This window comes from Toxotes jaculatrix, chromosome 10, assembly GCF_017976425.1.
Source record: "Toxotes jaculatrix isolate fToxJac2 chromosome 10, fToxJac2.pri, whole genome shotgun sequence".
NCBI classification, from domain to species: Eukaryota; Metazoa; Chordata; class Actinopteri; family Toxotidae; genus Toxotes; species Toxotes jaculatrix.
In genome coordinates this window covers 7,728,080-7,749,001 of record NC_054403.1, presented here as the reverse complement: position 1 = coordinate 7,749,001, position 20,922 = coordinate 7,728,080, and the positions used below count along the sequence as shown (strand labels likewise).

The 20,922-nt window shown below is 42.6% G+C and overlaps 1 protein-coding gene across 1 annotated transcript in view; it reads left to right on the top strand.

Annotated features, from left to right (window-relative positions):
* Window positions 1–663: 663 nt before the first annotated feature.
* Window positions 664–20,922, top strand: part of nrg2b (neuregulin 2b) — a 43,691-nt gene continuing 23,432 nt past the window's right edge. Inside the window, exons 1-2 of the mRNA XM_041048315.1 lie at window positions 664–1,075; window positions 20,684–20,846. Of these exons, the coding sequence (XP_040904249.1) occupies window positions 664–1,075; window positions 20,684–20,846 (575 nt within the window). The remainder of the gene's footprint in view (window positions 1,076–20,683; window positions 20,847–20,922) is intronic.

Sequence of the window (20,922 nt, the reverse complement as noted above, 5' to 3'; positions counted from 1 at the left end):
TACTGTTGCATCGCCTCACCGGATAACCGCTGCTATCTCATCCTGTTCGTCTGTTCCTCCCCGGTTTTCTGCTACCTTTTTCTTTTTGCTCAGCGACTAACGGATTTGCTGGAGCGGGACTCTATTGACGATAGAAATAAGTGGATAAAGGGACCCGACCTTGCGTGTGCGTGTGCGTGGAGTGCGTATCGTTTCTTGTGATTCCCCTGTACGCGCAAGCTGCTTTTTTCCTTCCAGAGAGGCAATGCGCCCACCCATGCGATGCTAGCCTATTAGCTGGAGAGAGAGAGACAGTGAGGGAGAGAGAGAAAGAGAGAGAGAGGTTTCAGCCTTGGATTCGAGAGGAGGCTAATTTACGAGTCTTGTTTTGCCTTTCAGGAAAAGGGGAGATAAGAGGGGGAGGGTGGTTGGTGAAGGAGAATGCAGCAATCACATTTTTAAGCATGCAGAAGCGGGCCGTTTCCGGTTCCTAGGCTGGTGTGTCCCCCCATCCGAGGCCAGCAGCCGTATGGGGAAAGCAGCGGCAGACACAGATGGCATGGACACTTCCACAAGGTCTGCCGCTCTGCCCTGCCTGCTCTGCCGGAGCCCGTTCGCCGCCGTCTCTCTCTTCCAGCTCGCTCCGCCGCCCAGCAGCACTGCAGCACAGCACAGGCTGACGGCATGAGGCTTGATCCAGTGCATTTCTCCATGCTGGTCATCGGGGTCTCCTTCGCCTGTTACGCCCCGAGTCTCAACTCCCTCCAGGACCAGGCGTACCGATCAGCCGTGGTCATCGAGGGCGAGGTGCGCTCCTCCCCGGAGAACGTCTCCTCCCGGGAGCCCTACAGTGTGAATGTCAAAGTGCTGGACGTGTGGCCCGTCAACAGCGGCGGCCTCGAGAGGGAGCAGCTCGTGACCGTCGGGGACTTCGGTTCCGAGGCCCCGTGCACCACGGTGGAGAAGGACCACAGATATATCTTTTTCATGGACCCGACCGCCGAGCCCTTGGTATTCAAGGCATCGTACGCCCCTGTGGACGCCAGCGAGCCGGAGCTGAAGAAGGATGTGGAGAGAGTGTTGTGCGAGGACTGCGGTAAGTTTAAGGCTTTTCCGTTATACCTGCCATACACTCACACCGCACTATAAGGGCCACTGGAGCTGCCATGGTGATGTAAGGAGACAGTCACCGCTCTCCGGCTGCGCGTGCACGTGTGCAGTCTATACAGTGCTGTCAGCGTGCATACACGTATACATGCGCGCGAGCCGATTGACACTTTCAGTCCTCCATAACCCGGTCACCCATAAAGACACGAGAAGCGCGCGCGCGTGTGTGTGTATATACATGTACATGTCGCGTGAATCGGTGTGTGTAACACAGAGAGAGAGAGAGAGAGAGAGTTAAATATCTCAGTCAAATCTGAGTTAAACTTGAGGTTGAGCCCTAAACATCAGGCTCCTCCTCGGGATTAGACAAGCACGAGTCAGTGGATACTGAAACTTCAGTGTAGCCCGGGTTACAGCGAGATCTGCATCATCACACCATTACAGTGAAGTAGTCTGCGTGTGGAGTGTTAAGGTGGAACACACAGGCAAAGCTAAAGGCAGCCGCTCCTGTGTGTGTGTGTGTGTGTGTGTGTGTGTGTGTGTGTGTGTGTGTGTGTGTGTGTGTGAGAGAGAGAGAGAGTCAGTCCCACCATGTGATGGGAATCGGGGACAGCAACCTTGTCTTGAGGTAACCTCCTTTCCAAACTTTGCATTGTTGCCTGCAGCCAGTATAAGATGTCAGATCTGATGCTGCTTCACATCAGAAACGGTGGCAAAATCTTGACAGTGCCAGTGTTGACTGCAGTGACAGTCTGTGGGTGGTGGTAACAGTTCAGATCTCTCAACTTGTTGCCAGTTTCCACCGTGGATATCTGAAACCGTGCCTTAGTTCTTGCAGCACACCAAATTACAGAGACTCCTGTGACACTTCCTGGTTTTTAAATTACAGTTTTCTGTGAGATGTGGCTAAAAGTGTGTGCAGCAGCTGTGCAGGCCTGCGAGAATCTCTGTTTAAGTCACTGTCACCAGAATAACTCATAACAATCTGAACATGAGACAAGAAAAAAACATGCTGGACTCTAATCTTAAAATGAGGTTTTGGCCCTTTTTCTCTTTCTTTCTCACATTTCCTCCCTTTGTTTCTCTCGGAGAAATAAAGACTGGAGTTGACTCCTTTTCTTACCAACTCAAATAACATGCAAACCAAGATTTTACTCTGACTTATTGGGAAATTATTTCTACGATCCACTCCACCTGTATTTTCAGCATTTAAAGCCTTCCACTGCTTTTGAGATGATATAACAGCAATTTGTAGCATCTATTGCTGTGTTAAAGTGCCTGCATGTCCTGTAGTAAACCTGAGTGAAGAAGTACACGGACAGGAAGTACCAGTTTCCCCTGCTGCACAAAATGAGAGTGGAATGAGATCTTGACTGTGTTAGTGTGACATATTTCTCATATATAAGCTATAAGAGCAGCACAGTAAAACCCTTTACAGTTCAATGTGTTTGTTGCATACACGAGAGGACAAAAACCTTTGAAACGACGTGATAATCAAGTACCAAAGCTCATTTTCTATTTTAAGACTTTTGAATCCAGAATCCACACGATTTCCATGCAAGCCAGCAGTGTCAGGAAAGCGTTAGATCCTAACAGGAAGGAACTCAGATGTCTTAACAAAAGGGTTGATCCAGCATTTGAGCTAACAACGTGATGTTCTATTTTTACCTCTGTGACATGCTAAAATTATCGAGTCATTTATTTATGACAGTGCTGTTGCAGTCAGGCTACAGTTTAAAACACATTTTCCAGGCTCAGCAGAGGAGATACCCACCTCACCCCACATGCACAACACACACACACACACACAGACACACGCTCTAAAGGCCAGAGATGCAGGGAGAAACACAACCCTCAGAGCTTGTGTTGACACTATAGATGCAATGTAGCAACCAGCAGCCTCTGAAAAGTCCACAGCATTATAATAACACCAGTGTCTGTTACTAAAATCCATGTCCAGAAATAGCCATGATGTTAAAATTTAGCACTTCACCCAAAAATGTATACATTTTTTTGAAAAGTTAATGACGCCTGGTCATCTTGAATGCTCTGTGAAAATGTTGGTACTCAGTTTCCATCCTGTTGTGGTGTAGCTGAGTCTAGAGAAACATTGTGAATCTGTGAGAACATAAATGCAGCTTCATGTATTTACTTGTATGTTTAGTACATATAAAACACATTAATGGGAAGTATTAAGAAGTTATATTCCCCTCTGTAAAATGCCTATAACTTTATTATACCGCTCAGCTGTAACTCACTCACTAGCTCTTCTCTTTGGGTGGATGCAGTAATGTCAGAGTGGCCCGTGAACAAGCAACGGCCAAGTAGGACTCCTGGCCAGTGAGCAGGCTTGCATGAGAGGATACTGTAAGAATTTAATTTGAGAAGGAAGTAACTGCAGCTCACAGATGGGTTGGTAAGGGATGTGTCAGCAGACACACACCCTGAGCCTAACCAATCGAAAACCAAGTCTAAACGCAGCCAGCCAATCACAGCCAAACTGCAGGAACGCCCACCTCTGGACACACCCCTACCAATTTCTGTCAACAGGATCATTTTTTAGCTGTGCCTTTGGGTTCAGTTACCAACATCTGATCTGTTTCTACTGTGAAAAGATGTGTTTGGGTTGTACTTAGAGTTTTGCTTTTACAGACATTTTCCCACCTTTTTTTACTGGTTAAAGTTGTCAGCAGTAAAATGTTATTTGAATGTTGCTTTATGTCGTTGTGGTGTGGACCCACTGGGCGGAGGTACGCCTGTGGCCTCCCACCCACACTGATAACCCACCAAAACAGAGTGTGCTTGTGTATAATGTTGGGAAACAAATGGTGTAAGATAACAGATGTACACTTCCTTAATGGAGAAGAACACAGCAGAGCTTAACAAACTTATCTGACTTCATCCCACCATGACAGTGTGCGCTCTACTCTCTTCTCTCTGGCACATACATCAAAACCTTGAAAACAAGCGAGCATTTGCCATGGCAACACCGGAGTGCCAAACTTAAAGAGGATAATACATTGCAGCAGCCCTGAAGACATCATTACCATTTCCTGTGTTTATTCTGGTAAAATGTCACTACACCTTTATTATCACACTTCCATTTGTCAGTTTCACTTGATTACAAATGTGTCAGCAACAGTATAAGAACAACAAAAGAGAGGCTATTGTAGCTACACTGGCTAACTCGCCTGCTGGATTGATTACCAGAACCAGTTGGACTGACTTTCTGAATTTAAGAGCTCGAGCTGTTCTTGATATTTCTGGGCCACATGACACCTGTATTGTTCACAGTAATACAGATCATAATGCAGTATAAATGCTAAGCTAAAATCTGTTTAAGACAACTGATTATTAGGTTACTGTCTTGAGATTTAACGCAGACTTTCTGCCAGTGAATGTTGTCGTTTACAGCGAGCTACAGTTGTGCAAAGTTAGAAGCACAGACTCCATGCTGTGAGCAAAATTATGAGACAGTAAATCTTTTTTGCACTGTAAAAGATAGCAGGGCTATCTTCCATCTTCCCAAAGCAGAGCCAATGTTGATTAAGTGGTGAGAGCGGGCCAGGTTCCCTCTCACTGCTTATGTTATTGAGTTTACCATAGCTACTCCAATAACCGCCCCTCGTTACCCAATCCACCCCGCAGCCCACGCCTCTGACCAAAACACAAGACACAGCTCTTGTGGGGCATATTTACAATTATTTTGGAGAGATGCATCCCAAAAATCAGATGTGATGTGCTGCTTTTAGTAAATGAGTGGAGCAGAAATGTTTTAACCAGCACTCAAGGCTACAGGAGCTGAGAAGCTGCTCACAAACCTTTGTTCTGTCCTGAACAACTGAAAACCCATGAATGTCTCCACTGAGCTCGACTGGCCTTCACAGCTTTCCCTCGCTGCTCCCTCTCTGTTGTTACTCCGTGAAAATAATGTAAGCGTGTGGACTGTACACCCTTGTTAAAAAGTACAAAACCAATCCTATCTTACATCCCAGGCAGTGTGAAGTGTAATGTAGGTCTCCTCTGATCATTGCTGTTGGCATGTCTTTTGAGATACATTGACAGTTTCTTCCTAAAATAGCTTTATCGGATGCCCAAACATGCTCCTGTCACTGATGCTGTATCGAGTGCTGCATATCCCAACTCTCATGCTCTCTCCCTCCCTCTCCCCCTCTCTGTCCTGCTGTAGCTGACTGTAGCTGAAATGTGTGGTTCAGCTTATGCCTGGCCTCCTGTCAGTCAGCCACACAGAGGAGGAGAGAAACAAAGACAGAGAGAGGGAAGGAGGGAGGGAGGGAGGGAGGGAGGGAGAGATGTTCAGCTTTGAGATTACAGATAGATGCTGCAATAATGCATATTGTAAAACGTCCAGTAATAACCTGGGCCTTTTTTCACCTCATTGAATTCAGGGATAGTTTTATTGTACCTAGAATATCTTAAAATGAATTTACTGCTATTCTGTAAAATACTGCAGTGTTACCTTCTTCTAGCTTAAATGCTCTTGCTTTTAGTGCAGGTTTGTTAGCAGTATTACAAGAATAGTTCAACTTATTGGGAAACATGCTTGTTAGATTTTTTTTTTGCCCAACTGAGTTAATAATAAGATCACCATCAATCTTATGTCAGACAGGAAATGACAGCAGGCTAAACTCAGCCAGTTTCGGTGGTTAGACTAGCCCAGCATAAAGACTGAAAGCAATGAGGAGCTGCTAGAACATCTTCCCAAAGACTGGTCACAGTGAGGTTACCACGTTTGTCGCCCTTGTTTCTGTACAGAGACCAAAACCTGTCCTGGCAACCTGTGCTATAGCTGGAGGTGTTGTACAGCACAATAGAAGGCCGAAGGAGACGCTGTTGTTTGAGAAGAACTAGTTATATCACATAGCTCCCACTATAACCACCAACTTTTGTGTTTCTGCTCATGCCAGTGTTAAACAAACAAGATATTTTGTGTTAATTAGTGAGCTTTAGAAGTGTGGCTTGCTCTTCCCCCTTTTTCAATCTTATGCTAAGCTAGGCTCACAACTTCTTCACTCCAACTGTGGTCTTCACATACAAACGTAAGACTGATGTCAATCTTGTCATCTCACACTCGGAAAGACAGAAAATAAACACACTTCTCCAAACATAGAAGCATACATTTGAAATTACCATTTGGACTAAACTGTCTGTGACATCTCTCACAACTCTCAAATAACCATCCAACAGCTATGATTTTTGTTAAATCTAATAAAATGTAAATGCACCTTAGTGTGAGTGTGTGTGAAGTCTCTGTATATACAAAGTAATCTTTGCATACAGAGTGTAATTGTATGTCTTGTGCATGCGTGTCAGACTGTTTGTCGCCTGACTTGCTCATATAAGACTATGTTTGCATGCATGTCTAACATCAGCACCTTATCAGCAGCAGTGTAGCTTCCTTGAGCTAGCATGCACTGCTGTCTCTCAGCTCGGCCTCACAGCAGCGTGTACAGCAGCTGGAGGGCAGAACCACTGTGGCATTGATCTCTAAATCCCAGAATTAGGAGATTTTTGCTCTGGGGCCGCACGTCAAAACAACAGGAAACACATCCAAGGCCACACCCTTGAACAAGTCGTTCGACCAATCCTAGTGAATTTGCTCTTTCATTATGGTTTTTTATTGGTGCCACCACATTCAGGTCTGTAGTGAACCATGGTCTCTATTAGACAGGGATGAGAGAAAAGTGTTTGTAGAGACGTAGTAGAATCTGGGTTGTAGATTTTCTGGCTCCTGAGTGCGTGCGTGTGTGTGTGTGTGTGTGTGTGTGTGTGTGTGTGTGTGTGTGTGTGTGTGTGTGTGTGTTGCAAGAGGCCTCTCACTTGTCTGTCTCATCCTTTTCCCCTCTTTGTTGCGTTATCTGTGTCTATTTCAGACATCCTCTGTGTGTCTCTTTCTCTTGTTCCTCTCTCCTTCTGTCTCTCTCACTGTCCTTGTCTCAACAGAGCATTGTACCTCTGTACATACACACACACGCACACACAGAGTCATGCCAGTTATCTGTTGCTGTTGCTGCTGTGCCCCAGTGTGCTGTCATTAGCAGGGAGATCTGGGGCTGCTATAAATTATGCACACTGAATAACAGAAGGCTGAGGATTTCTCCCCTCTGCTGCCTGCATGTATATATATGTGTGTGTGTGCGTGCGTGCGTGTGTGTGTGGGGAGGGGGGACCAAGGGAGGATGAAGGTGGATGTCTTTGCTCATTTATGTTCTCCTGGTATTATACTGATCATCTTTGCTTGTCAACATGTGTGTGTATTAGCACACTTGTCCGTGCCTCAGCTCACTCACGACTGCCTAACTCTAGTACATGTCCTTCAGTTGTGTAGCGTGTGTGTGAGAGAGAGAGTGAGTGTGTGAGTGTGTGTGTGTGTGTCCTTGCTTGTGAATAATGTATCAGCACTCATCTTTTCCAGTAGTCAGCCTTAGTAGAAACCTCAGACACATGCCTCTTAAAGGGACCAGCCCAGTGCCACATGGCTCAGTTTGTGAATGAGAGAGGTCTTTGTGTAACCCTGCTTGCATACACACACACACACACACACACACACACACACACATATATATATATACACACACACAGAAACACACACATGCAGATGTACAGCACACACCACCCACACACTCATGCGGCTGCTGCTGCACACACCCTCCTCACTGCATCAGCAAAGTGCCTCTTTCAGACAGGATGGATTTGGCCATTGCTTTCTCTGTTTCTCAGTTCAGTTTATTTTTCCATAGAATTAGATTAGACATCAAATTCAGAATTGAATAATTAAAAAATGTTTACGCCAAGAACTTGTCAGTTGGTATTATAGATAAAACGTCAAAAAAATTACAAGTTTCCCACTGTTTCGATGAATCTGAGGCGTCCCGCTCTTTTCTTGGATAGCCTTTTTAATCTTTGGCATTCTTTTCCATAAGTAGCCCCGCCGTGCCAGACTGTAAGGATTTGGCATGCAGTCAGCGAACGCCTGATATTCATGAAGTTGTAAAATGACATTTTCAGCTGTCACTCTGGGTAACACTTCATGAACAAGAAGCGCTCTCTCTCCAAGGTGCTTTTGATCAAGGCATTTAACTTATGGGATCTGTTTCACAGGTGATGATCAGTACAACACTGTGGATGTTCTAGTCAACGTCTGTATGAGCACGAGGAATAATGTGACTGAAACAGAGAAGCAGAGAGAAATGCTCTGCAAACATTTCTTGGACAATAAAAGGGTTAAAACATTTCTTTGGTTCTATATATCAGGCTATCTTTGGCTCAGAAAGGTGGGCTATCTTTATCTCGCTTTGTTGCTGCGATCTTTGATGGTGACAAGTAGAGTATCTTCATCTGTCTTCCAGATGTCCTCCTGTGCCTCTCTAGATGTTATCTTGGAGCTATTATAGGTTTGTGGCTGATAGTACTGTATATATATGGTACAGTGTGTTTGTTTTGGCATCTTTTTATGCCTCAGTGTGAGCACATCTTTGACCACACACAAGTAGCACTTGCCTTTGAGAAGTGGATTTTTCTTTCGATGGGACATTGTGCTCATTATTTGAGAAGACGCTGGTAATACATTGCCTAATCCTAACTTATGAAATGATATTTCACCTTCCCTTGTCAACATTCCTCAAGATATTGAGTTTTTTTTATTTGTTATTGGTCAATTATGCTACAGTTCCAACAACTCTAAAGATGGATTTTGTCTAATTTCTGTTTGCACCACTTGGTGTTTCACAGGTGATGCATCAGAAGCCCTACCACTATTACAGTTAGTCAAAAATAATGTGAACAGAATAGTGACATAAGAAGATGTTGCTGTTTATTTTAATCAAATATTTGTGTTGAATGTTTGACTTTGCAGTAAAAGAACGTGACGTGTTCCCTTTTTAGCCGATAGCAAGACAGAAAACCTGAAGGATATGGCAGGTTTTTGTCCCATGAAAAGACCAGAACCACAAATGTATTAGTCCATTTCTCAGTGCTTTCCATCACCATAAGGTGTGAATCTTTTAACACAGCTCACAAATATATAATCATTTTTTAAAAAAGGCTCAGTAATTTCCTAAAACAACTGGGCGCTGTAGTTTTTTTAGGGAGTATTTGTATATATGTTGAATAAAACTAAAAAACAAAATCAGTCAGAATAAAAGTGTAATGGTTTGACTCAGTGATGTGTTTTTCATCATTTTTGGTCAGTGTCACAGAGGAATAAAGTATATCAGACTTTTTAAACACACAGGCAATACTTCAGTCAGTTAATTGGTGGTTTTATTCTTTTCATGGGATTTGTTGGTAATAAATATATATAAATCTATATATAATGGATTTATCGTTTGATTATTTTATTTTATATATTTCTTTTTTAGCAAACTGTTTTTGGCTAATAAAGTTAATCTGTCCATAAACACTTTGAGTAATTATGCCCCTGTAATTCTTAACATCAGAACATGCTTAGAGAACTCATCACAGAGGGTTAAATAGCCCAAGGAGCATATGACGATTTATTCTGCTGTTTTCAGGGTTGTAGTTCTTCCTCTCAGTGGTCTGGGATGTCAATAACTTTATTAACCTCATTCACTAAGGTCTGCTGTCTGTCTTCATTAGTGTCATCCATTTATCTGCCATGTGTCACCTGGAAACCAGAGCATACATTTCAGCTTTGAGTATGGATGTGTGCGCCTTCTGTCTGACTCCATGGCTCATCAGTATCTATATTATCTGTAATTATAATCATATTGTAAAATAAGCCAGTTGTCTAAGATAGGCTCTGTAATACTGAAATAGGAAAGCTGAGACAGAGAGCGCAATCATCTGTTCTCTTGTTCCCCATATCATTCTGAGTTTCATAAATTATTACTGAAAGCTGATAATTTTAATTAATTTTACAGTAGCTAACAATTGTCACTCTTCATATTACATCACCTGACTTCCTCCTTTGTCCCATCATAATTACTATGGCTGAGAGAGATTGCCTATAGGATCACTTTTTACAGGATGATATCCTCAAGGTCTCGTGTGTGCTCAGTTTGGTTTTGGTAAGGATCTTGTTTGGGGTCTGGTGATATTCTTTTTGGTTTTCTTTACACAATACGTAATCTTATTTTTGTCCTTATTTATCTGTTCAACGTATTATACCATTTACTAATATCCAAAATGTAAATGCTATGAAAATGTAGAAATGTAGAGCTGTGTGTCATCTGCATAACAGTTGAAACCAGCACTTTATTTATAAATGAACCTAATGGCAGCATTAACGGACAGAAAAAGATGGAACCCAGGATAGATCCCTGGGGTGCACCACAAGAATTAAATTTCACCATTGTTTATTTGTCTTTCAAAGCTGCAGCAGGGCATCCTCCTCTAACAGCATCTTTGTGTGGCCTCTCAAAGGGGCATTGGGGCATCTTTCTTCTACAGAAAGCTGCTTTAGCTCCTCGTGGAGGACGGATGTGATCAATGCTTCAATCCCCTTATCAGGAGAATTGTGTCTGTTAGTCTGCTTTACAAGCCTGCAGTTAATGGGCTGTGTGTGTGTGTGTTGAAGGGTTGAGGTTGATGGGAGAGATGAGAGGTGAGAAATGGTGGGGTGAGGGGTGGAGGATAAGAGATGGAGGCGAGAGAGCAGGATGTATGAAAACAGGAAAGGAGGCAGAGGTGAGAGAGAGAGAGAGAGGAGAGAAGATGGATGGATGAGAGGAGGGGAGAGGTGAGAGCGAAGAGAAGGGGGGAGGCAGGAAGAGAGAGAGAGAAGGAAGAAAGATAAATGGAGGACAGGTGGGGAGCAGAATGACTTGCACACGACTCCCGGCCCTGAGAAAGAAAAAGAGGAGGAGGAGAAAGGAGAGACAGAGAGAATAGCTTTTCCCCACCGTTCTGCCCGCAAGCCCTTCATTAACTATTCATTACCAACTCTGCACATCCTCTCTATCTATCTATCTATCTATCTATCTATCTATCTATCTATCTATCTATCTATCTATCTATCTATCTATCTATCTATCTATCATCTATCTATGTGTCTATCTATCTATCTATCTATCTATCTATGTCTTAACATCCTGCTTCTCCCTGATTTCCAAATATTGCTTACACACATTTCTCTCTCTCCATACATGGTCACTTTCTCTCTGTTTCTGTCCTTCCTCCATTTCTTCACTTCTCTCAGTCAAACCTTCTCCCTGAATCTTTCTCTCCCTCTCCCTTACTTTCTCACTCCCACTCCCTTCCCTCAGTATCTTACAAAAGGCTTGACTGTACATCTAGAGCAGAAGACAGCCTCTGTGTGTGTGTGTGTCTTTGGGAAAAAAAAACCTGATTTCCGTTGAATCTGAGGGGTGTATTTATACTTAAATAGATCTCACTGCAGCCAGTAGAACAATGCACAACACCAGTGATGAGAGACAAGGTCATGTCAGTGTGTGTGTTTGTGTGTATCTGTGTATGTGTGTGTATGACTACAAAAAAACGGAAAGGGGAGGAAGGGACTGATTTATTGAGAATCACTGTCACAACCACACACACACACACACGCATCCACTCACATTCACACAGAATGATTTTCTTTACCAAATGTGGATGTGACAAGAACACACACATGCAGTGCTAAATATTCTCTGATTGTAACACACACACACACACACACAGAGGGTTGCCCTGGGCTTGGTATTGCTGCTGTGCAGAGGTTAGCTGGGTGATACTGCATGAAGGCCTGTTGTGGCTGCCTTCATTCAACAGCCAATGCTCATCTCTCTTCCTCTTCCTCTTCATCCTTTCCCTCTCTCCTTCTTTCTCCCCATCTCCCTTTTCTTCTGTCTCTCTGTCTCTCACACACACTCTCTCCCTCTCTCTCCTACTCTTTCTCAATCTTATTTTCCCCCTTTCTTTCTGCCTTACATCCTCTCTCTCTCTATCTCCTGCTCCCTCCCTGGTTTCCATGGTGACAGCTGTGCGCTGCAGAAATCACACTGATCGGAGAATGAGATAGAAGGAGCTTCTCTCTTTTATACATGAACACACACGCAGGCATGCTCTTTGTCTCTCTCTCTCTCTCTCTCACACACACACACCACACACACACACACCACCCATACAACAAGCAGATTCCTCCATTACACACTAGTTTCCTCTCCACATGTCTTTGTACATTTTATGAATGTACCGTGCTCCTCACTAGTTAAAGAGCTGCACTCACTGTATCACTAGTCTGTCAGCTGACTCACACACACACACACACATTCAGGCCATGTGTGCAGGCATGTTGCCGGCCATACCTTCCCAGGGTGCCATACCTGTCTGTGAACACACCTAATTGGTTTGGCTTCCGTATCACTCTCAGTTATTGGATCATGCTTAGCAATAAATTAGATCAGTTTTGTTGATGCCTGCTTTTGCTGGACAAAGAGAGAGAGAGAGAGAGAGAGAGAGAGAGAGAGAGAGAGAGAGAGAGAGAGAGAGAGAGAGAGAGAGAGAGAGAGAACGGGAGGAGGGAGGGAGCATCAGCTGACCTTGAAGGAAGGACCTCTTGATAGACAGATGATGGGAGCGCTGGTCACGTGTGATTGGCTAGTGGAACAGGCTGGTCACAGGCTATTGGCCAGACACTGCTGTCCATTTGTGGCTCCCCCATCACACCAACCCCCCCCCCCCCCCCCCCCCTCACCCACTTTCCCCACCCCTCGGTGCTCTCACTGAGGAATTCTCCCATCACTCAGTGATACAGAAGGCTTGGATCAGCAACTTATACTGCACACACACATACACACACACATACACACACACATGCACACATACACACACATTCAGTACACAATTACACACACAGACAAGCGCACATATCCATCAGTGCTGACAATAAAATGCACACTTGCACATCTGTGCGTCACACATGTTCTCATGCACATATACACTGTGCTGTGGAAAATCTCTGCCTGTGTGTAAATTGCAGCAGCAGAATTAGACTTGTTATGGCTTGCCTGGTGCCTGCGTTGTGTAGGATGTGTGAATCTACTCTAATTGTGTTCATGCACATGTATTTCAGAGTCTCTCTCTCTCTCTCTCTCTCTCTCTCTCTCTCTCTCTCTCTCTCTCTCTCTCTCTCTCTCTCTCCTCTCTCTCCTCTCTCTCTCTCTCTCCTCTCTCTCCTCTCTCTCTCTCTCTCTCTTTATGTATAGCTAAAGATTGTTGTGTAGGCTTTGCTGCTTTTAATGTTTGCAGTCAAAAGAATAATGGCTTATCAAGCTAAATCTCAACCTTAAACACAACATTTCCGAATTAAGTCAGTTTAATTGTATTTCTGTTTCATCACAGATTTTTTTTCTGTACTTGTTAGCAAGCAGTGCTGCCAAAAATAGGGTTTTTTGCAAGATCTTAGAAGAGGTTTTGACGGGACCCAGAGGATTTATTAGCTGACTTGGATGTTCTCCAGTCTGTTTACTAATAGTTTTACAGGTAAAAATTCACAGACACAAAAGCAAACAGAGTTTCCCCTTTGGATTTTATATCTATTCTAAGGTCAACATTGGATAGTAACGTAATTTTTGTAGCCCTCATTACTTATCTCTGTATAATATGGACTCAGGTTTGACAGCCTTGTAAAGGATTGTGCTGATACTATGTTTTGTCCATCCTGCAGCTGTTAAGTATGTGGTGTTCTAACCAGTGTATCCCCCCCAAAACCTTTCACTCTTTATCCAGTTGACAAATCAGTCCCTATCCCCTAAATTTGCATGAATGGTTTCCTTTTGCACTGGTCTGTTTTAATGAGTAGCATCTTTTAATAAAGATCTAGTGTCTAGAATGAAATGTTTTCATTAAAATGGGGGCGTCTCAGACGTTTATAAGACATTGTGTTTAATGCACGCTTTGGAGTTGGATTTTTTTTGTTTGTTTGTTTTTGCCCTGTGATCCTTGTGCTATCTTACATGTGTTTTTGGTAATTAATGCAGTGAAAATGAAGGTCTAGGCAATGAGGCAGGATAGAAATATCAATTGGATTACTTATTTAAAACATCATCTGTCCAACATCCTAATGTACCCTATAGGTGTTAATGTGTTTCTGGCAAAGAGAGAGAGGTTTTAAGACCTAATGGAGAACCCTTCACAGTAAATTCCTCCTCCTCAGCATTTGTGATCTGGTTTTGGAACATCAAGCCACAGCAACAGTTGAGTGAGCAGAAAGGTTCTTTATATGTTTTACCGCCTGTGCAATTAAAGATTCAACCATAAGAATCTACCTGTTATTTATGAATAAATCATTAGATCTAAAATAAGATCAGGGAAGGTCTGTACTGATCAATCATCTTTGAATTTAATTTAAAATTAATGCACTTGGGGATGAGAGTGGAAGGCCTTTGATGATGAACAGCAGGCATTTTGGTGTCTGATTAAAGTACTGTAACCATACAGTAGACACGAACAATTTCAATGTATAAGTCATTATAAAGGACAAACTCATAAGGATGTTTGAATACCCAAAGTGACCTGAAGAATTATGTGCTATGCTTAAAATGAGTTAAAATCGGAGAGGGAATTTGTAGTGATTCAATCAATCCGACACTGTCACACCCATGAAATGTGGATGTCACATCCATGAAGGGTAATTTCCTTCTGTTTTTCAGCTGACTTTCCCAGGCTGATAAAACCTCCATGTTGCCCGAGGAGAGCGTCCCAGAGAGGAATGAGCTCATCGGTAACCAGCTTCGCCACTCACAGCTGCTTCAGGCTGAATTTCACTGCTCCGTTCCACACTTACCTGCATAAAAACCTGACAGTCTCACCTCAGACTCACCAGGTGATGGTTGTTAAGTGGAGCTGCTCTTAAAAATATAGTCTCACATAAGTCTTACTACTCTTTAAACAAGAAAAATGTGGCAACAGGATAAAATAATCGTCTGGTTTTAAGTTTTTCTCAAATACTAGTAGAATTATTTGTCTGATTTGACAAGTTGGTTTTTAGAAAGTGAATTTGCACTGGAAAAATTGCACTGGATTATTATACCCAAGTGGCATTGTTATAAGAAAAAAGTATATGTTGCTAAGGCTTACAGGAAGACTTAGCTAATTATTTAAGGACAGTTCCACTCAAAAACCCATTTTGATTGGTCTAATTTACATCGTGATGAACTGTAGATGACATTATAACGTGACAGCAGATACAACAGGGTTTAATGATAGATATACATGTATCCCTCGTTTCCTTCCTGTGGGGAATTGCCTCACTAATGAAATTAAAGGGAGCAGTGATCCCAGTGTGTGGGTACTTTTTGTATTACAATAGAGTCTGATAGCAGGAAATAGTTTAGCTACCTTAAACCTGAATCTCTCACCATGTTGGATCTGCACTGAACAGTCACACAGTAAGAAACATATAATAAAGAAAAACAAACGTAATCACTTTCTCATATTTTCTCTCAGCTGAAAAATCTGTGGCTCTCCTGCTCCAACCCTGCCTCCTAGAAATTGTGTTTATATACTACTAATTTGCTTTGCCACTTAGATTTCATTAGGAAATGTGATTGCTGCCTGGATTATGTTCACTGGCGTCATTCTTTTTTCCAGTTAAGGTAGTGTCATGTTCTTGCCCAGAAGGCACTGGGAGGTATTCGGAGTAGGTGGCTGGCAAACAAAGCATAGGAATTTGACACCAGAGACTGGCGCTCACATCCTCGCGTGTAGTTAAAAAAAACTAAGATTGTGGTTTGGATTAAATAATAGAAAAAAGTGAACACATCCAGTCTTGTGCCTCAAGTCAGCATCAAGTTTTTCCAGTATTAAACCAAGTGAACAAACTTTCCCTGTGCTCAGCTACATGCTGTCAGTGCCTAAATGTAAGCCTTGAAGCATCAATCATACTTTAGTTACTATGAGTTTATGTGTTGGAAGAACAGATATTAACATATAGATACTTTTTATATTTTGTCATTACATTTATATAAACGAAATTTGTTTTGCTCAAAACATTTTTTTTATTTGTAGGAGGACTGAGTTTGCTTCATGGCAAAATGTAGATGACATTATAACCTGTCAAGGTATTTCCATCAGGGACAACAGTTCTAAAATGCAGCCTCTTAGCACAGGGAGGTTGTTTGGAAATTGTCTAAAGAAACTGGGAAATGTTGGAAATTTGCTGAATCCATAGCACTGCAGAATATAGAAGAACATTTCAACACTTTATCACAAAGTGTGCTGATAATGGCACACTGGTGACAGCTGAAGAGGAGCTGAAGGAGAATTTTATTCCTTTAAAGGGACAGTTCGACATTTTGAGAAATATGCTTATTTGTTTTCTTGTCTATGTGTCATAACTGTTTTTGACAAACCGTTTATCCCAAGGATGTAGCTACCTCACTAACATTTCTTTTTGGGTATGAATGAAAGAAAATTATGTTTATTGAGATTTAAACATGTCCATCTGGGAATTTTTGAACTCTGGACAGAACCAAGCTGAACCAAACTGTTTCCAGTCCTAATGCTAAGCTGGACTAATAGGAGCTTGATGTTAGCTGTGTACTGACTGCACAGACATGAGAGTGGTATCGACCAACTCTCAGCAAGCTAACGAATAAGAGTATTTCCCCAAAATGTCGCACTAAACCTTTAAAGTTGACATCACTCACAGCTTGGGCTGCTCACTGTGAACAGCACAGAGAAAGACAAGCTGTGCAGTGCTCCTGCAAATGTGATTGAATTGACCACTTGAGGTAGTTTGGAGGGATTGATTAGTAGATTGACAGAAGGATTGACTGTTATTTAACGCTGGATGTATGGACAAACTGGCTGTCCTCTCCTTCTCCTCCTGTGTGTCTTAACCTCCTACTCGTGTGTGCGCTTTGCCAAGCTTTTGAAAAATATTCCAATCTGCAGAGACCTAAATTTCATTTTAACACCTCACTCCCTTTCACCCACACATATTTTAAATGAAGTCCCTGGTTTCGGAGAAGTCACAGCTATCATGTTGTCTGTTATGTTTTTTTTGTTTTTTTTTTTGCTTGTGCTGCCTTGCCACAGTCAAATGATACAAATATGTTAACAACTGCAGTGTAGTGATTGTGTGGAGTAAGTCTGTAGTTCAACAGACTCATTCAGACTTTGAATTCATTGGTGTTTTAGCGTTGATGTTGAAGTGTTTCTCCGAAGGGACGTGCAAAGTCAGTACCTTTGCAAGACTTTTTGTGCATGTACTTGATTCTGCTGTGTTATTTGCGTCCCCTTGTTTTATTTTCTTTCTTTTGTTTGGTGGCATTTCTATATAAATTTACTGTTGATTATTTGTAATGTATTTACTGACTGTGAAGCACTTTGTAACTTGCTTTTGAAAAGTGCAATACAAACAAAGATTATTATTCTCAGAGGTATTTTGTCTTTGTAAGTCTAAATGTCAACTCTGTACTGCTGGAATTGGCCTAAAGTCGCCCCTCCCACCATGAAATCTCATCTCTTTTCCACATATGGTACATTGTTATTAGATTATAGTTCCCATGATTTCCTCGTTGTCTCCTGCAAAATATCCACAGCAAAGTGCAGGACAAAAACACCAGGCAGGCTGCTCAATGTCCTATAGAGAACGATTTGTCCAAACAATTTGATTAAAAACAGTAAACCGGTGAGTTTTTATGCATTTTTGCCAAAATAATAAAAGATCCTGGGTAACTCGTCCTTGTTTTCAATGTGAGTTACACATTTCGTTTCCTATAATGACTTTCAGCCAGCTCTGTCCTTCTGATGTAAGGTCTAGGTCCTGTATGGTTCACCCACCGTGGCAGATTACAGGAGTATAATGTGTTGTCCGACGACATCGAAAGGCAAAAGTGTTTCTAGTTGTTCTGGACGCTCACACTCCAAGACAGGGCACAGCAGAAATAGTTGTTTAAGAAATGAGAAAAAGAGAGCTGGAGACAGAGAGAAGTTCAATCTGTGGCTGTTGGCCTGTCTGACAGGCAGCTCTGATGGAGCATATTGGTGCCTTTACACACAATAAACTCCATATACTTAAGAGGAATTGAAAAATACCTGCAGCAGTTTGTCCACCCTTTTCTTTTCTTTTTTTGTCTTTTTTTAAATCAGCACCAAAACAAAGCTGAAAGATGCTAAAATGCTGTGCAGAGCTAAGGGGGGAGCTGCAGAGTTGTGTGACTTATCTCTGTGGGTTTGTCACTCAGAGTGACACCTTCAGCATTACAAATAGTCATCTGATCCGTTGTTAATGTTAAATAATGATTGGTGCAGATTTAAAGCCATGATGGATGTAAGTGTTCCAGCTAGTGAATTATGACTGCCTCCCAAGTGTGAAGTGTAACATCGTGAATTCAGAACTCAGCCTGCTTCATGCCTGTGAAAAACAAAGCTCTCTCTCACGTTTCTATTTGTTTGTTTTCTAGTTGAATCCAGATTCAACGCTAGTCTTAACTGAGTCTGTGGCATCTGGAGTCTCATTCCAGAAAATACCAAAATAGCAGGCAAATTATTCCAAAAAATATATGATGACAGTGACTCTCTGTGCTATTCTTCACTATAATTCATTATAAGCCAGGAACCATGGAGAGAGAGAGAGAGAGAGAGAGAGAGAGCATCTGGCGATGTTGAGATGATTTACTTTGGTATGACGTGGAATTATACATCAACAGTGTGCGTCGAGTCTGTGACAAGACTAAATCTCACAGAATGTGAGAAATGGATTTAAGGATGTGCTGCTTGTTCTGTTGCAAGTCTAAAAATCATACCTAAATCCTTCTTACATAACTGCAAGCTGTTTGGAGGGCTCCACTTTTTTGCTCCACTGAGAGTTTGTATCTTTTCTTTTTTATTACCACCGACTTCCACTTGTGTAATTTTCTGCCCAGCCTACGCTGTCTGTACGATTCAGATCCAAGCCCATTGGTTCCTCCTGAAGACGTTATTTTTACGTCATCAGTAGTGACTGACGTGTCCAACCCAGGAAAACCAGGGCAGAGAGAAGATCATTTAACATTTGTCACATCAAAAACATTCAAGAGCAGTTACTTTGATATGCAGCGACCTGTATGGCTCCATCAACATCTCATTCATACTTGTCATTTTTGTGACTCCTGTGGCCCAGGAAGTAGACTCCCCCCTTTGCAGTACCACCTCTCAGCGTCTGATGGGTTGGATGTATTTCCAACCAGGAGAACAACACCAGACCTTTATTTTTTTTATTGCTGAAAAGAACTTAAATTTGGACAGTAATTCAGAGGTCCAGGTTAAAATCAAAAAGCTCTTTTTTTTTAAATGCTGGCAAAACCCAACAATCGAGGATGAATTTATCAGTGAGACCATTTATCACAGTCACTTAAAGCTGTAATCCTAAATGTCTTGTATGTTGTGTACAGTATGAGAGGAGGACATGGATGACCATGATGTCCTACAGCTAAATTTAATACAGAGCTAAAATTGGACTTATGAGGTTTTCATGGGACTGACAGCACACAATGTTCAGTGTGCTGAATATAACTTGCAAGAGTTACGAGGCATTCACAGGCAGACAGACCTACAGTGTCTTATATAAATGCATAAAGCTCGACTTCTCGTGTATCTGCTGCACGTATATGAGGAGTGAATGGGAGATGCAGCAGTGCTGTGAGGAGCTGTGGCCCTCTACAACTGTAGCCTTGCAGCTGATCAAGCGTGTCCTATCACTACAACACTGTGTGTGTGTGTGTGTGTGTGTGTGTGTGTGTGTGTGTGTGTGTGTGTGTGTGTGTGCGCGTGCGCGTGCGCGCGCGCGCGCGTGTGTCAGGCCCACATATTGCACACACACGTGTAAAATTGTATGCTATGTGTTCCATTGGCTGTGTGTGTGCGTGCGTGTATAAATGGTACTAGATGGTGCTGAGTTGTCTCTTTGCTTTAGCTTCTCTGTGTGTTGCCTACGCTGGTGTCAGTGATGCAGTTTGTTGTAGTTTTTAAGGAGAGAAGAGAGAGAGTGAAATTCTCCAGAGACTGATGAAGCACACACACACACACACACACACACACACACACACACACACACACACACACACACACACACGCTGCTCCTTAGTGAAAATCTACTGCAGAGAGTTTCTGAGGCAAGATTTTTTTTTCTCTATAAGCTTTCAGTTTGTCTTTGCTTTTCAGGATTCAGACCTTACCCAAGTGTTTTTTCCAGTGTGTGTGTGTGTGTGTGTGTGTGTGTGTGTGTGTGTGTGTGTGTGTGTGTGTGTTGTTTCGAATATTATGGATTTTCTTCCATTCTTTAGCCATCTCTCATGTGAACTCTGACCTGGTGCCTCAGGTTTTGACCCCGACATCTGAACTCTCACTAACAGATTTTCATCACCCACACACATAAATACACACACGCACACACACAAGGAGACACATACACACTCACACAATTAAATGGAAAGATTAATTGAAAGTCTTTAGTTAATTTCAATAATGCAAGCGTTGATTTTCTTTCTCCGCTCCCTTCCCTTCTGTCTGTTTCTCTCTCTCGCTCTCAATCTCTCTGTCTCTGTCTGTCTCTGTCTGTCTGTCTGTCTGTCTGTCTGTCTGTCTCTCTCTCTCTCTCTCTCTCTCTCTCTCTCTCTCTCTCTCTGTCCAGCCTCTGCTCCTAAGCTCCGGCTGATGCGAGGCCAGTCTCTGATGGAAGGGGACAAGCTGTACTTGAAGTGTGAGGCGTCGGGGAATCCCAGCCCTTCCTTCCGCTGGTACAAAGATGGACACGAGCTTCAGAAAGGCAGAGACCTCAAAATAAAGACCAACAAGTGAGTCGGTCAGACTGGATATTACCCTTAATATTCAGCCTCCACTCTTACATGGACCATAGGTTTCAAACTGCTC